Below are 17,826 nucleotides of genomic sequence, written 5' to 3' on the forward strand. Positions count from 1 at the left end.
AACAAAACAGGTTTTTCAAAAAGGCTCAGGATGAATCTATGCTGTAGTTATTCAGGGTAGTAGTTACTTTAAGAAATGGGTGGTGACTTGAAGGAAGCAGAAGGAAGAGGTGGTGCTGGTTATATTCTGTTTCTTTATCTGGTTACTCGTTACATGAGTGGATAGTTTGTGAAAATTCTTTGGGCTTTTCATTTATCTGTGTGTATATTTTAATTCAATAGCTTGTCCCTCCCCCAATTAAAAAAAAAAAAAGATGTCATGGACTCACTTCACAGTTTATCATTTTTGAAAAGCTCTGGGAAAACAAAAAACATTGCCATTGAATCGATACCAACTGCAAGCAACCTATAGGACAGAGCAGAACTGCTCCATAGGGTTTCCAAGGCTGTAAATCTTTATGGAAGCAGATTGCCACATCTTTTTCCCGCAGAGCAGCCTTTAGGTTAGCAGCCAAGCGCTTAAGCACTATGCCACGAGGACTCCTTTGAAAAGTTGTAGGTTGGTTAATTTTATGATTATAAAACATGATATTAAGAATAGTTATAAATGAAATCAAACTAAGCAATATAGTTTCATTATAATATATAAAAATTAAATTGAATTCACCTTTTTACTTCCCCGTACACTCAGAGACAAACAATAAGTTACTGCTTGACCTGAAATAATAACATGTGCCATTGAAAAATGTTATCGATAAGGATTGCAGATTTGAAAGTATTTAATTTGGGAGCAAGGACAGTGGTGGTTTAGTGGTAGAATTCTTGCCTTCCAAGCAGAAGATCCAGCCAGTGTACCTCAAGCCCAGCCACCACTCAGCCAGTGAAAACCCTATAGATAACAGCTAAGTACTGGATCCCATTATGTATGGAGTAAGGGACGCACTCCGTGGCAGCTAACAACAATAATTTAAGAGAAATGTAAAAATTTTACTTCTGAACAAGTAAAGATTTGACATATCAGTTACTTTTGACAGCACTGCAAGGAAGAATTTAACAAAAATCAAGGAGACAGGGCCACAATAGATGGACCCTGATAAACCAAACCAAACCCATTGCCATCAAGTCAATTCCTACTTGTAGTGACCCTATACAATGGGAGAAAAATGCAGAATGGAGCTCAAATTCTTAAAAAGTCCAGACTCACTGGACCAATTGAGACAAGAGAACACCCTGAGACTGTCACCTGAGGTACTCTTTATCCTGAGGTCACCTTTTAGTGTAACAACAGATTGACACACAAAATAAGGAATATTATCTGTGAGTACTGTGCCCCATTAAAAAACCATCTTTATGAGACTGAAAGGTCAACAGTTACTCTAAAGCATGGATGAGAAGATGAGGGGACAGGGAAACTTGAGTACTGGAAATGGAATAACCAGAATACAATTAAAGAGAATGTAGACACATTGTGAAAAATGTAACTGATGTCAGTGAACAGTTTTGTGTAGGAATTGTCAAATGGGAACCTGATTTGCTGTGTAAACTTTCACTGAAAATACAGTAAAATGGTATTTTAAAAAATCAAGGAGAAAGAAATAAATTTTGGTAGAACACTGCCATTTTTTATCTTTCTGAGTTTTGTATTTGAACGTATATAATTTTAAACCATCATGAATTTAAAGCCTCTCTCAGTCAGATAGTTACTAATACAGCTTACTGATTTTGTTGGTGTGCAGTTTCCTCAAGGGACTTAATGATCCAAAAACTGTGCTTGTGGTCCTTTATAATTATGGGCATCCTTGTATGGTCACCTGCTCATGAATAGTTTCTGTTTCTGCAAGCTTTATGCTATGGGGCTGTTGTTGGAGGTAGAAAAACATTTCATTTTTTCACTTACCAAATATGTTTTTATTGACAGAGCTTGATAAATTCAAAGCTAATTTAGTCTACATTTCAACTTCTTTCCTCTACTTGCCCCCACTTAGTAAAGATAAATTTCTACTAAAACCTACTAGAAACATATTTTTAAGAGTTACTTAAAAAAAGGTAACATAATTCAAATATATAATATTAAAAATTACCTACTTAAAATTCAACCTGTTATTTTCAAGTTAATTGTCAGTTTTCTAGCTTTAATTACAGTAGAATCTTAGTGTTTGGGGGTTAATTAGTAGTTAACATGAATATTTACAGAATATTTTCTCTTCAGTTCCCTTCCCTTCCCTTGAAATCCATATTATCAAATGACGGCCCACCAGACTTGACTGAACAGTGAGCTTCTTCAATAGCAGACTAATTTTTAAAATATGGAGACGAGTATTATAAAGGAAAAAGTGACAAATAAAATTTATAAAACTGAGTAGAGAGAGGCTAAAAAGCTTAAGTATAAGTAACGGTGAAATAAAAACTTCAGTACAAGTTATTGTAGATGGTAGAACAAATGACTGGTGTTGCTCTGTAGGTTAATATATTTTTTGAACTACATACTTCAGTTGGTATCAGTCTTCCATCTCTCGCTGTCTGTCTCTCTCCCTTTCTCCACTCCTCCTTCCTTTTTCTTTCTTACTGTGTCTCTAGGTTTGAGATTTTCACTGCTAAATAATGTAATTTTACTTGTCTTACCATTTTATTTTTAAATCTGATCATACTTATACTCTGTGGAATGCATGAGATAGAATACAAAAATATTCTGTGAGTCTAAGCACTCAAAAAATTCCATCTTATAAATATGAGTTTATCAAAAAACAGAGTCTGTTAAGGGATAGACAATGCGGTCAGAGTAGACGTGCTTACACTCTTCTTCTCTTCTCATCCAGTGGGACAAAGCTCTGTCGGTTGCACCAGGAGTGTCTGTGAAATACTGGAAGAAGTTAATGCAGAGGTAAGGCAGAGGGTCTGTGTCCAAATACGTGCTTTAAAATCACGTGTTAAAAAGAAGCAGTATATGAATATGGTAGTAGCTTGTAAGATTTCTTATGTCATTTCAAATAGTGACAGAATTTTCTATCTACTAATACAATAAACGAAATAAATTGGTTACAAGTCATTTTGGTGTTCTTGCATTTGACCTGACCTCTGATGAAGGTCAAAAACCAAAAAGCCAAACTCATTTCTATTGAGCTGATTCTGACTCATAGTGACCGTATAATTAGAGGCATACTTATTCTATAAAAACCTCAAAACTGTTTCTGTAGACACCACCTCCTGCTGTTTCCTGTCTGTGGAGGTAAGGGATGTACTGATGATAAAGAATGGTTTCACCACTGAGCAGGCTTCACTACAAGTCCTTGTTCTAGAATGCAATTAACTAAGAAGATTGGTTCTAGGAGGTTTTCTGGGGCTGCTGTCACAAAGCACCACAAATTGAGTAGCTTAAAACAACAGGATTATTCTCACAGTCCTGGAGGCTAGAAGTTGAATATCAAGATGTTGGCAGATTGGTCCTGAGGAAGAATTTATTCCATGCCTCTCTCACAGCTTCTGATGGTTGCCAGAAATCCTGGGCAGCCCTTGGCTTGTAGAAGCATCACTCCAGTCCCTGCTTCCATCCATCTTCACATAACATTCTCCTCCATGTGTCTCTGTGTCCAGACTTTCTTCTTATAAATACATCACTTATTTTGGACTTTGGGCCCACACTAGTCCCTCATGACCTTATCTTAATTGCATCTGTCAAAACTCTCTTTTCACTAAGGTCACATTCACAAGTACTGGGAGTTAGTACCTCACCATATCTTTTTGGGGGACACAGTTCACTCACCATCTAAGACTATCCTGTTCTAGTCATTCATTCAATAAATATTTATTTAGTGCCCACCTTGTGCCAATTGGGAAACCCTAGTGGTGTAGTGGTTAAGAGCTATGGCTACCAACCAAAAGGTCGGCAGTTTGAATCCATTAGACACTCCTTAGAAACCCTATAGGGGCAGTTCTACTCTATCCTACAGGGTTGCTATGAGTCGGAATCAACTCCACGGCAATGGGGTTTAGGTATGTGCCAGTTGAAGCCCTGGTGGTGCAGTGGTTAAGAGCTCAGCTGCCAACCAAAAGGTCAGCAGTTCGAATTCACTAGCTGCTCTTTGGAAACCCTATGGGGCAGTTCTATTCTGTCATATAGGGTCACTATGAGTCAGAATCCACTTGAGGGCAACAAGTTTGGTTTTTGGCTTTTTATGGGCCAATCAGGAGTCCCTGGGTGGTGCAAACGGTTAAGCACTTAGCTGCTAACTGACAGGATGGTGGCTTGAATCCACCCAGAGGTGCCTTAGAGGAGAGGGGTGGAAATCTGCTTCTGAAAAATCACAGCCATTGAAAACTCTGTGGGACACAGTTTCACTCGGACACACGGGATTGCAGTGAGTTGGAATGACTAGATGGCAACTATCTTTGGTTTATTTGCCAATTACTGTGCTAGGGCTGTAGGTTATTACAGGAATACCTTGGTTATGACATAAAAATTAGAAGCTTTTACTTTTGTGGGACAGGGTTTGGGAAAAAATCCACTGCAAAGCACACAAAAAAAACCAAAACCCAAAAGTCGATTCCAACTTACAGTGACCCTGTAGGACAGAGTAGAACTGCCCCATAGAGTTTCCAAGGAGCACCTGGCGGATTCAAACTGCTGACCCTTGGGTTAGCAGCCGTAGCACTTAACCACTACGCAAAGCACATACACGATAAAAATCAACCAAAGGCTAAGCGTGACATCCAGAAGGATTAGCACATCTGCCATGGGAAAGTAGTCTGTTCTCCAGCACCTCCTTTCCCAGTACTAAGTTAAGCAACAGGCTGGCCCCAGTGCTCAGACTGTAGGCTTTCTACCCTAAGCTCTAACTACCCCAAATATTTCTAAGGCCCCCTAACCTCATTGCAGAACTGTGAAAGTTACTGCTTCCACTGAATCCTGAAGAAAGTCAAGTTAGCAGAAGACATTTATTTCATTGAAGATTTGTGTTTTGACCTCAGGGAAAAAATTAATTGAATGCCATTTGGGTTCAAGGTATGGTCAAGTGAATGTTAAACATTTTCAAAAACAAAAATAATTTTTATTGTATACGAATATTGATTGACATAATTTGCTATCATCCAGTAATACTAATATGCTACAGTGGCATAGTGGTTAACAGCTCAGCTGCTAACCAAAGGTTGGCAGTCCAAATCCATCAGCTGCTCCTTGAAAACCATATGACGTAGTTCTACTCTGTCATATAGGGTCACTATATGAGTCAAATCGATTCAGTGGCAATGGGTTTGATTTTTTTTTTTTTTTTGATTGCTTATTTTTGCTAGGTACTCACAGGTTTAGAATGTGGCATATCCAAGGTGTATTGGAACAGAGGGAACCTGACCTAGCCCAGAACATGTGGACTGAGCTATAAAGAATGAAGTAGGGGGTAGCCAAGTGCAGAGGCTAGAGAAAGCCTATTTACAGGCCTAAAGAGCATCATAAAGGACTTAAAAGGAGGCTCCTGTGTTGGGGGGTCCCTGGGTGCCACAAATGATTAAGCACTTGGCTACTAACCAAATGGTTGGTGGTTTGAGCTCATTTAGAGGCACCTTGGAAGAAAGGCCTGGTGATCTGCTTCTGAAAGATTACAGCCACTGAGCACAGTTCTGCTCTGTCATGCACGGGGTTGCCAGGAGTCAGAGTCAACGTGATGGCAACTGTTTATGTCTTTACTGTGTCTGGAGTGCAGAAACCAGGGGGAAGTAGTGCCAAGTAAGAGTGGAAAAGTAGACATGGGCTAGACTTTTTAGGGCTTTATAAACATAGTAAGATTTTTTTTTTTTATTCCTCTGCTCTAAGAGCAGAGGAAATTAAAGGATTTTAAACAAGGTAGAAAGTGACCTTTTCAGATTTGCATTTTGAAAGATCACACCAGCTGAAATATTGAGGGCAGATTGGAAAGGGTGAATAACAGATACGGGGAGAATAGGAAGAAGGCAACTAGAACAGTCGGGTCAAGAGACGAGAGTAGAATAGAGGCCTTAAGTAGGGATGGTGGAGATGGAGACAAGTAGATGAGGTAAATTTGGTATATATTTAGGAGTTAAAATCAACTTGGTAATAGACAGAAGAGGGGAAAATGGAGTGTCAAATATTTCCTAGAGTTTTTGGTTTGCAAAACTGGAGAGAAACTGGGATTAAAAAAAAAAAAACTAGTAGAGGATTTGAATCTAATGGGACATCAGATCATGAGTTCTCTTTATATGTGATGAGTCTGACATTCCTTTGTGAATTTTTTAGTGGCAACATCAAGTAGGCAATCTTGAGCCTACAGCCAAGAAAAGAAATCTGGACAACATGAACGGTATTGTTCCTCTCAGTAAGAGTTGTTTTGGCAGAAAGGGTAATACAGTGAGATTGAAATTGGTTATGTGGAGTAAGGGGAAAGGAATGCAAATGGAATTATGGACAACCTTTCCAATTCTGTTTTATTTGTCTTTGAAAACCAACACTTAGTTTTCTTTGCTCCTTGGTCCACATGTTGTTGTTGTGTGCCATCGAGTCAATTCCAACTTACAGTGACACTATATGACAGGGCAGAACTGCCCCATAAAGTTTCCTAGGCAGATCATCACGTCTTTTCTACCGTAGAGCCACTGGTGAGTTTGAACCTCTGACCTTTTGGTTAGCATCTGAGCGTTTAACCATTAAGCCAGTAGGGCTCCTTTAGTCCACATAGTGGCCAGAAAATGATTTCCCTATAATGCCTGTGTTTATGTGTTAAAGAATCAGCCATTCAAAGGGATTGATTGGTAGTCTCTCAGTCCTGGTTCCAAATTCCCAGGAAGAAAATATTATTTCCAAGCAGCTATAACAATGAAATTAGGGTCACATAGCAAAAACATAGCTGTTCTTGATGAACCCCCAAGACTGTTGCCCTGGGGATAATCTTTAAACCATAAACCAAAAATATCCCCTGAAGTCTTCTTTAAACCAAAGAATAATTTAGCTTAAATAGTAAAATATGTCTGTCTTGAGTATTGTGCTTTTTTAAAGAACTGTCTATATGGGAGCAAATTGGCAGCAGCAACTGGAAATGTTAGATAGGAAGCTTGGGGGACAGTAATTTTATGTTAATGGGGAAGGAACAATTTGGAAAAGGAGGGTGAGAGTGGTAGCACAACTTGAAGAATGTAATCAATGTCACCGAATTATACATGTACAAATTGTTGAATTGGTGTATGTTTTGCTGTGTATATTTTCAGCAACAACAAAAAAGAAGAAAATTGTATAATTGAATTAACCTTGAAGAAAAAACATAGGTGTTGGGGAGTATCTCAATGACTCTATGAATTGGAGACTGTTTACAGTGAGCTGGGAAACAGCATAAAAAGTTTGTACTATACTTACTCAAAGATTGGACTTTGAACTCAAGTTTAATGTAAATGCCAACATAAATATACCAGTTTTTATTTTTTTTAGAAAAGCTGACTTTAAACATTATGGGTAGAATTAGCTAGATTGGCCTTTGAGAAAGCATCTGGGGCCTAGCTAGAGACAGACAAAAAAATAGAGACAAAAAGACAGACAACAGGGAGCTCAGAGACAGACAGACAGACATATAGGTAGAGATAGACCCTTCACAATTCCCAAGATCAGGGTCTAAACTACTAGATAATTTTTTCTCTTCTTCCCTATAATTCTTCCCATTTCCCACATTTTATATCTGGAATATCACTGTTCTTTAAACTCCTTTGTTTAAAATATTCTGCATTTTATTATCAATAATTATTTTCTTGTATTCCCACTTATCACTTACCAACATGGTTAGGTTCCAAAGACCAGGTTGTTATGTGAAAATGGAGGATGCCCACATCAAGTCACAGAATGGAGGATGACTACATCATTACATAACTGCCAGATTACATCATTACGTAACTGGCAGGCCACTGAGAATCATGGCCCAGCCACATCAGCACATAACCTTAACCATCACAGCCAGCATTACTCTTGCCTCACACCTCGGTATTCATTATTGCCAGATGTACGTTGTTAATGGGCAAAATAGTTGGATAGTAGATTTTTTACTATTGTTGTAAATGTGAAATTTTGGATAACAAGATAGTAAGTGAGGACTTAGGTGTATTATCCTTTTTAATGATTGTTAAGATACTTGAGGTTAGAGTCTTTCTTACCCTTTATTGTGTTCACTAAAACACTAAAAATTCTGTCTTTAACCCACATATTTGATTAATCCAGTTGAGGGTAGATATCCTATAACATACATCTAGTTTAGAACTTATTTTAAAATAAATAAGTTGCTCATTTTGATAGATAAACTAAATTGATTTTAAAACCTGAAATGTTTCAGGCATTTAAATATGAAAATATATAATTTCCTAAAGAGAATTACCTATAGTATTTGTTATTTTAGAAAACTTTTATTTGTCTTCCATATGTGATTTGACTCTAAAATCTAAGTTTAAAAAAAAAAAAAAGGTTTGCCAAAGAGGACTTTATGAAATTCCTTTTGAATTTTAAATATGCTTTCAGAAAATTTCAGTCCAACTGAGAACTTTGATATTAGCATGTCATAAAAAATGTTTTTATTTTATTAGGAGAGCTGACCAGTTAATCCAGGAAGATAAGGATGAGGTCATCCCATATTGCATAGCCATTGGCGATGTGAAAAAACTAGTCAATTTTTTTATGTCAAGAGGTCAACTTAAAGAATCTCTGCTTGTTGCACAGGTACAACTTCATTTACCTATAAGCCACATACATTTGGTAGGCGGCTGGGTGGGTAAAAGGGAGAAGATTATGTTTATTGACCCACTGTCACGTGATTAACAAAGCTATGAGTGGCTTGGCTTCTGCCTCCCCCCTTGGCCGTCTCTTGATATTTCAGTTTACTGTATTTGTTTTGGTCACAACTGGATTTATTTTAGATCTTTAACCATGCCAGCAACTCAACAATGATCATTGCACGTGCTGCTGAATGTTTTATACCACGCACTTGAGCAAACTTTTCTAGCAATCATTTACTTAAAACTACATTTTGATACTCCCAATGTAGTTAATATCTGGTATCTTCCAATTATTATTATTTTTTTTATCTTCAAATAGTAGTATAAATGTAAAACAATATGTAAGTATGCCTTGCTCAAAATAATGTTCTGAAATTTTCCCATTATTATTGATTAGTTTTAGGTGAATTAAAGGTTTAATTAAATTCTAGGCTGCTTTTGAGGGAAATATGCAGACCCTACATGTTTCCACACCTAAAGGATCTTCATATTCTGATGATATCTACAAGGAAGACTTTAATGAGTGAGTGATTTATTCTGTTTTTGGTTAGCATTGTTTATGGTTAGTTTCCTTTTAGGAGTTTTTGAGGGCCATGCATGCCATCCTTCTCTGTGCACAGAGGTCTTGGCTGTCTCAAGTCATCTATGGCATTCCTCACCTCAGTCAAGTTCCATAACAGCATCCATCTCTAGATGAACACAGAAGTGTCAGGCATGCAGATGCAGCCTACACACGTTTTATGTTCCTTCCAGAGAAGCAAAAACATTCAGTAGAGAGATTGACCTATAAATAAGACACCTAAATTCTTAGGGACTTGAGAATCATAAAAATGAGGTGTGCTGCTTACTACTGCAAAGCCAGTATGTATAATGTCACAGTAATGTAGTTTGTAATCCCGTGACCACAGTGTAGTGTCATGAATAGCATTTGGTCCTCTTTTTTTAAAAAAGAAACCCAAAAGATTAGCCTAAAAAGGAAATGAAAATTAGATTTTTTTTTCAGCCTATACTCTTTTTGTAATCCTAGACTAAATACTTCCTTCTTCTCTTGACTCTTAGTATTGCCCTAAGAAAAATTTATTTAATCTTTCAGGGCCTTCATCAAATAGAAAGTATAAAACTTTCAGTAAATAGTGTGTTAAGAGTTGGGTATTCTGAGAATGTTTGCTGCTGTTCTCTGCCATTTTTAAACTTGACATTTTGAAGGCTTACCATGTACTAGACGTATTTTGGGTACCACATAAATTCTGAAAAGTTTCATTTCAATATGTAATTTCTCCAAGGTTAACTTTCCCTAAAGTTGAATTATAATTTATTCAGTGCAGAATGGTTAGTTTTCCTCTTAGGCTTCCTAGACCTCTTTTCTGACGGCTGTGGTGTGCTTATCTATCAGCTCCTGTGTCAGGAAAGACAGCTTTCCTGATTTTTTTTCCCCAAAATTCAGGCTTTATGCCTAAATCATGAATGTCAAATGAGACCCCACTTGGTCCTTCAATAAGCCTGTTATAAAGGGGCATTCGTTTACTTTGATGATGGAATTACTGTGTTTGTATAGTGTGTGTACTTTTTTCTCTCTCTCTAGGCTCCTGCACAAAGTCAGTAAAGAACTGGCAGAATGGTATTTTCGGGATGGCCAAGCTGTGCTAGCCGCATGTTGCCATCTAGCTGTAGATAATATTGAGGTACAACATTTTAAGTTGGTTTATGTGAATGAAAAGCTATGTCATGGTGTTGGAGGGAAAAAAAACATGGTGACTTCCTTCCTAAGGTCTCGTATTACCTGCTTTCCAAGCCTGTGTAACACGTGCCCAATAAGCATATGTAAACTCTGTACAGTCTATGAGCTCTTTTATTTCTTTTTCTCCCAAGATAAATATTTATAGCAACCTCACTTTAAGCATTTCATCAGATGTGAGGATCTGCAGTGTAGTAAAGGGAAGACAGCACTAGATTGAGACTCAACAGGCCTGACTTGAAGTCCTGTTCTTTTCACATACTGACCTTGGGCAGGTCACTTAATTTCTCTGAGTCTCAAGTGTCGACAGCTCTGAGGTAAAAATATCAATACCTACCTTACCAATCTCACATGCAGCTATTAGGATTATGAAAACAAATGGAAATGAAAGTGCTTGTTTTTAAGTATAACTAAGTATATTCCTCACAAGTTATATTTTTAAAATGATTTTCACCTGACTTGCTGATGTAATGAGGAAAATATTAAGTGGGCTATAGATTCTATTTTGCATTTTTACTATTTATGCTGAAATATGTGGGCTTTGCGGAATGGTTAGTAATTGTACAATCTTGAAGGAGCTTTTAAGAATGTATATATTTCTGATATGGAGATTGAAGCATATTGACTATATTGCAGAGACTGATGTTAATTAATTTCAAAAATAGAGGCGAGGGTTCTAGATGCTTAAATTCTGCCCTTGTAACATTTCCCACACTTCGCTTATTAGTTTTTCCATCTAAAAATCACTGTCGCTCTTACACAGGGACTTTGTAGGAACGTTACAATCCATATTTTATAAGAATAATTGATTTATAGGTTAATGCTACTTTGTCTACTTTATGAGCTTGGAGGGGAATGATGATCCTGTCCAGCATCCATACAACTGAAGAAATTATTTTCTTATTGAGCAAGCTTGCTATGGCATACCTGATCCGTGGGAATGAGCTAGAGTTGGCAGTCTGTGTGGGCACAGTACTAGGAGAGTCTGCAGCACCAGCAACCCACTATGCCCTGGAGTTATTGGCGAGAAAATGCATGATGTTTCCAACATGGTAAGAATTTGTAAATTCAAAGAGTAATTTTACAGTTGATAGAATGCATTTTTTAAACATTGTAAATTGCATTCAATAAGATGTGCATTGGTAAAATATAGAATTTTTTTTAAATATAAAAATAAGCTTGTGGGAGGAAGCAGCAATACAAGAATAAAGTGATAAGAACAACCATGGTTATATAAGGACATCTACCATGACCCATTCTGAAGTAGGCCAGTTGTAGTTCTATAATGTTTTCAGCACATATAATGTAGCAGGCGGGGGCAAGATGTCAGAGTAGTCAGACACTTCCCGTGATCCCTTTTAAAACAAAGACTGGGAAAAAAAACTGAAATGATTACATATGAGACAAGCTAGGAGCCCTGAGTACCAAAGCACATAACGTTGTCAGCACATCACGAGACAGGAAATGTGCACTTCTTAAGACTGTGGGGACAACTCACTTCTGTTTCTTAATCTTCTACATATATACACTCATTCTTCTCAGATCTTGTATCTTCATTTAAAGTTTGAGGAATAAAGCCACTTTTCTAATGGAGAATAGTAAACAAAGATGGTTTGGCTAGAGCCTTGGAACAGGCAGTCTCTCCAAACTCTAGTGACACTCTAAGATACAGACCTGTGCAAGTCACTTGGGTAACCTGGAAATCCAGATTAAAGCAATCCTAGCTCACACCTGCAGAGCCCTGTTCTTAGGTCAGACAGTCTGTTAGGAAAGAGAGGATGCTGTCACTCAATAAATGTGTGTTGAATAAAGATGGGTTTAGACTTCTATCTTCTCTTTCCCCCAAACTCCTTAGCACCTCAAGAAGTTTCTAACTAAACTTGTTTATCAGGACTGCTACCTTCCCCACTATATACCCTGTATATACGTACACCACCCATATGGAGCTATGTAGATGACTATACCTGTGAACACTACAGATAACAGCAATAATGGCAGCTAACTAACTGCCATTCTGTACTGCTGACTGTGTGCCAGACTGTTTTATGCACTTTACATGGAATAACTCACTAGGTCCTATGAAGTCAATATTGATCTTCCTGATTCTCAGTAAGTGGTAGAGCCAAGATGCAAACTTACACACACTGGGTCCACAGCCTGCACAGTGAACTACCACTCTATCCCTCCTCCTTATGGGGACTAACTCAGACAAGGAGTAGCCCTTTCCATTCTCCTTATCTGGACCTGGGTGCTTCGTGGTGAATCAGGAATTTCAGGGCTGTTCTAATTTTTACCCATGTCTGACAGTGATATACAAATTCCCTCCCCTCAACCAAAATGTGTTGGTACCCCACTGTCGGTCTTAGCGTTTAATTCTGGTCTTCCCCTGAAAGCACCCAGTTATTCCTTGGTCAAGGATTATAATTGTCAATGACAGTTACCACAGCTTGCCTCATACCCATGCTAAGCCATGAGGTCTAACTCAAAATTATTTATTTACAAAGATAGCTGACTCCATGCAAAAAGCTAACTTATCTAAATGAAACAGGATTAGTTTGTTTTTCTTTAAAAAAGGTAAAAAATAGCAAAAAGAATATATATTAAATAAAAATGTATTTAAAATCCTTTCAACTGACTTTATTTACATTTTGGTTACTTTTAATAACCAACAAACTTTTATCTCATTGTGACTCCTCCCAAGAGTTCTTCCTTTATACCTCCATAGATACATATCCCAGAAACCAAGAAAAAGCTCACATTCTGACATATATTAGTGCTGATTAGGGTTCTCTCCAGGGGAAATTTGTAATCCTCATGGCTATTAATAGAGCTCCATAATTAAAAAAATTAAGGCTGCTTCATAATTTCAAAATAACATTCATAATGTTGTAAACCAAGAACATGTCTTTATTTTTTTTTCTTTTGTACGTTTACTGGTAAAACTTGGCTTCTTCTTTGTATTCATTGCAATTTTAATTTTTTTTTTTCCTAGCTTTCCATCTGTTGGATACAGGTACCTAGTTTTACGTTAATAAAAAAAAAAATTGCCATCGAGTCAATTCTGACTCATAGTGACCCTATAGGACAGAGTCAAACTGCCCCATAGGGTTTCCAAGGAGTGGTGGATTTGAACCGCTGTACTTTTGGTTAGCAGCCATAGTACTTAACCACTACACCACCAAGTTTCCAATTTAAATAAAAAGATAGGTCTAATTCAAAAAAGTAACTTACTGTTTTATTTTATTACTGGAAGGGCAATTCTATATTAGTAAATATTAGTTACCTATTTTTAATTCATTGCTTTACACAATGCTGGTTAATTTACATAATTTATAGTGGATAAAACCTGACCACAAAGTAATGAGAACAATTCCTGTAATCTAGGTACAACATCAGTCTCGTGATTTTATGCTTAACACTTGTATAATAGATGAACTGTGGCTTTGTACAACACCCCGTAATACCGAACTCAACTAAGCAAATAAATATACCTGTTCTGATAGTGAAATTTAAGAATTTAGATCATTTGGTTGGTCTCTATCAATATATCTACATATCAATATCAATATACCTCCACACTGATGTACTCAATCTGTAATAAGTAGTGAATTAGAGTAAAGATTGAATGAAATTAACTGATCTTGCTGTAAATTTCACTATTTATCAGGATATAAATCTTAAATAAGCAAGCCATGGAAGTTTTCATGGAAATTTAGCAAGCTGTTTTATATACTATAAAGCAAATGATAATTTCTTTATTCTCATGGGAATTATTTAAAACTGCTATTAAATTGTAGTATCAGAAAACACAGTCATTCAAACATTTCAGCAAGAACAGATAAACCAATCTAATTTGTAACTTGGAAAATACTCAAAGATTTATTGACCAATGATAATAAAAATGTGACAGTTTGGGGAGAGCTTAAAATTACCAAATGGCTGGGGAAAGTAGTGTGAAAATGAACATTACTTTGTTTGGTTAGGGAATTATTGTGTAATAATAAAATTGTTTGTAAATATGTGAAGACTCAGTTTAGAGTCTTAGAAAATATTTAGGAATTTTGTAATAAAATGTCCTTCATGCCCTTTGGTTTTTGCTATCTACATTTAGAGAAGCTTCACAATTAAGTAGGAGATCAGTACTGCTTATGTAAATACCAAAGCAAGGAAGGCGTCATAAGAACCTCCTTCCTTTGAAATAACTGTAAACATTATTTTCAGATCTTTTCCTTTTGTGTGAATAGGAATTTGGCAGCTGACCTTCTCCTGATGACTCCTGATCATGAACTACAGTTAATAAAACTCTGTGCTTTCTACCAAGGGTGTACTGAAGAATTAAATGATCTTCACGAGAAGGTATGCCAGCGATATTAAATATTCTAGTTTGGAATGAAATGCAATGATTTAACTAATGTTAAGTTTATGCAAATAGAGATACATGCAGAAAAACAAATATACAGTAGCTTAAAGAAAAAAAAAACCATTGCCATCGAGTCAATCCCGAGTCATAACAACCCTAGAGGACAGAGTAGTATCACCTCATAGGGCTTCCAAGGAGCGGCTGGTGGATTTGAGCCATCGACCTTTTGGTTAGCAGCCGAATGCTTAACCGCTACACCGCTGGGGCTCCACAGGACCCTTTCTAAAACTAATAACAGTAAGGAGTAACATTTATTGAGCATCTTCTGTGTGCTTGGAACTAAATTTCTACATATTTTTGTATCTTACTAAATCCTCATGAAACTCTGAAAAGGAGACAATATTATTTCTATTTTGTAAACAAAGAAAGTGAGCTTGGAGAAGGTGAGAAACTTGCCTAAATTAGTTAGTTAATGGTGGAGTGAGAATTTTAACTCAAAAAAAACCTCAAACCCAGCTCTAAATCCCTAGCTCTTTCTACTACCCCACTTTCGTTTTGAGACATCTGTATGCTAACTTGCAAAAATAGACAATGTAGGGTCTTTAAATGAATTAACTAAGTATAAGAAAATTCACATTCATTATTGTAAAAATGCTTATAAAAATGCTTCTTTGCTGAATGTAGAAATCTGTGTATCAAGATTATATATAAAAGCAACAGAAATGTTTGACAATAGTGCAATTATTTATTTAAATTATAGTATAATTGTATATTTCAGTGCTATGAACTCAGGGAAAAGATCATGAGGGTCTGTTTTTATTAACAGTGGTTTAAAAAAAAAAAAACCAAACCCACTGCCATTGAGTTGATTCGGACTCATAACAACCCCATAGGATGGAGCAGAACTGCCCCATAAAGTTTCCAAGGCTGTAATCTGTACGGAAGCAGACTACCATGTCTTCCCCCTGTGGAGCTGCTGGTGGGTTCCAACTGCCGACCTGTCCGTTAGCAGCTGAGCACTTTAACCACGGCACTTCCAAGGCCCCTTAACATTGATAGATGCCTATAAGACAGTTGTATAAAATATAGATTAAAAAATTAGGCACATGCCATATGACTTACTTTGAAAGTAACTGTGTATGTATTTAAGAAGATACCAATAGTTCCTTTTTGAGAAAGATAAGATACAAATACAACATTTTCCTCATCTTTTGTAAAGTTTTGCTTCGCTTATTTAAACTTTGATTTTTCCCCCAGGGAGTGAGGGGCCCTATTCATTCAACCATAGATGTGTACTGAGTATTGTGTTAATACAGATAGATAAAAAGTGAGTGTGTGTGTGTGTGTGTGTGTGTGTGTGGCCGAGGGAGAGAGAGAGAGTTCAGGACAAATACTTGTGAAAGGATAAATTTCCAAAGTTGTTAACAGTGGGTTGTGAGATTATAGGTGATTGTAACTTCTTTATACACTTTGTATTCTGTGAATTATATTTTAAATGTGCTCTGCTTTACTATTATAAATATGACAAATAAAAGCTATTTTAGTTTGAAATTTAAAGGTTATCTGGAAGAAAGCAGGAGCATTTCTCAATTATGCTTACATTTACTGAGTGGTGTTTTAATGTACATCAGTAGCTATCTTCTGAGGCAGATGTTAATATCAAGGCTTAGTGAGGTTAGGGGACTTGTTTAAGATTACACAGCTCTTAATGATGGGGCAAAAATAGTATTTACCTAGTCTTTTGATCATACATGCTCAAAGGTTATAATTAGACTCTCTGGTCAGACTTCAAGGAGCCCCGGTGGTGCAGTGGTTAAAGCATTTGACTGCTAACTGAAAAGTCAGTGGTTCGAACCCCTGAGCCGTTCTGAAGGACAAAGATTGTGGCAGTGTGCTTCTGTAAGGATTTACAGCCTTGGAGACCCTGTGGGGCAGTTCTACTCCGACCCATAATGACTATGAGTTGAACTCAACAGTAATGTGTTTGGCTTGGTTTTTTTGTGAGACTCCATTAATGACTCTCTTGAAAACCTAGTGAGTATGTGTAGAAGTGTTAATAACTCAATTATATATTTAAATATGATGTCAGTTTATTAACTTTTAGAATTTTAAGATAAGAGTTACAGGGATGATCATCTTACTTTTCTTATTCTGTTTGAGAATGAAATTTCAATGGGAGCCATTTTTTTAATTCCCTTTACTCCATGAGCACGGATCAAGATGAAGACTGCCTAGCCAGGCACAGTGCCTGGCACATAGTAGTTGCTCAGTAAATGACTGGCATTTAGTGACTGAGGGTCGGGAAACAATATGAAATGTTCTATACATGAGAGTCCACTTTATTTAGCTTGTTATAATTTATTTTTGAGAGAGCAGTTCCTAAAATGTCAAGTTACCTAAATTTTGAAAAATAAGAAATTTTAAAAAATGTTGAATAAATGCATTAAAAAATAAATTGAATAAACCATCATACTGACTCAAGGGAGATATGAAAGAAAAGTCAAAAGGGAGGAGAGTGGCGAGTCTCAAACAGAGAGGAGAAGGATGACCCTAGTGGGGATGAACCCCGTCAGGAGCCACAACACAAAATGTTGGAAGGTCAGTTTCAGTGGTGGCCAACGGTTTATTATAACAATGGTTTATTAGTGTTGCTTCAAAGCAGATAAACATCAAAACTTAAAAATCATAAACATGTTGGAATTTGATATAAAAGGTAACTTAATTCCTACCTATGGAATTTTGGAAGCAGAAGCACTTAACTGAGGGAGGACCATGCTCTGTTTTAACAGAGAAAAAAATATTTGAAAAAATGGGAGTATCACTTTTCAGTTTATAGTGAATGAGACTTCATGGACTGAAATCTAAGGTATATATGGCAGTTCAGATTGTCAAAGCTAAAAACTTAGAGTGTCTGCATTTTTTGCCTCTAGTTGAAGTAACAGGAGCCCTTGGTGGCGCAGTGGTTAAAGTGATTGACTGCTAACCGAAAGGTAGATGGTTTGAAACCACCAGTGGCTCCACAGGAGAGAGATGTGGCA

At 36.8% G+C, this 17,826-nt stretch overlaps 1 protein-coding gene across 5 annotated transcripts in view; it reads left to right on the forward strand.

The window, feature by feature from the left end:
• WDR17 (WD repeat domain 17) overlaps nucleotides 1-17,826 on the forward strand; it is a 122,436-nt gene that overhangs the window by 93,858 nt on the left and 10,752 nt on the right. For 4 of the 5 annotated variants that reach the window (XM_049864283.1, XM_049864280.1, XM_049864279.1 and 1 more), the window contains 7 exons: nucleotides 2,756-2,820; nucleotides 8,505-8,637; nucleotides 9,125-9,216; nucleotides 10,276-10,375; nucleotides 11,341-11,480; nucleotides 13,421-13,441; nucleotides 14,673-14,784. In XM_049864283.1, the coding sequence (XP_049720240.1) occupies nucleotides 2,756-2,820; nucleotides 8,505-8,637; nucleotides 9,125-9,216; nucleotides 10,276-10,375; nucleotides 11,341-11,480; nucleotides 13,421-13,441; nucleotides 14,673-14,784 (663 nt within the window). The remainder of the gene's footprint in view (nucleotides 1-2,755; nucleotides 2,821-8,504; nucleotides 8,638-9,124; nucleotides 9,217-10,275; nucleotides 10,376-11,340; nucleotides 11,481-13,420; nucleotides 13,442-14,672; nucleotides 14,785-17,826) is intronic. The other variant, XM_049864281.1, reaches the window with a different exon arrangement.

The sequence above is a fragment of the Elephas maximus genome, chromosome 21 (genome assembly GCF_024166365.1).
Source record: "Elephas maximus indicus isolate mEleMax1 chromosome 21, mEleMax1 primary haplotype, whole genome shotgun sequence".
Taxonomy (NCBI): domain Eukaryota; kingdom Metazoa; phylum Chordata; class Mammalia; order Proboscidea; family Elephantidae; genus Elephas; species Elephas maximus.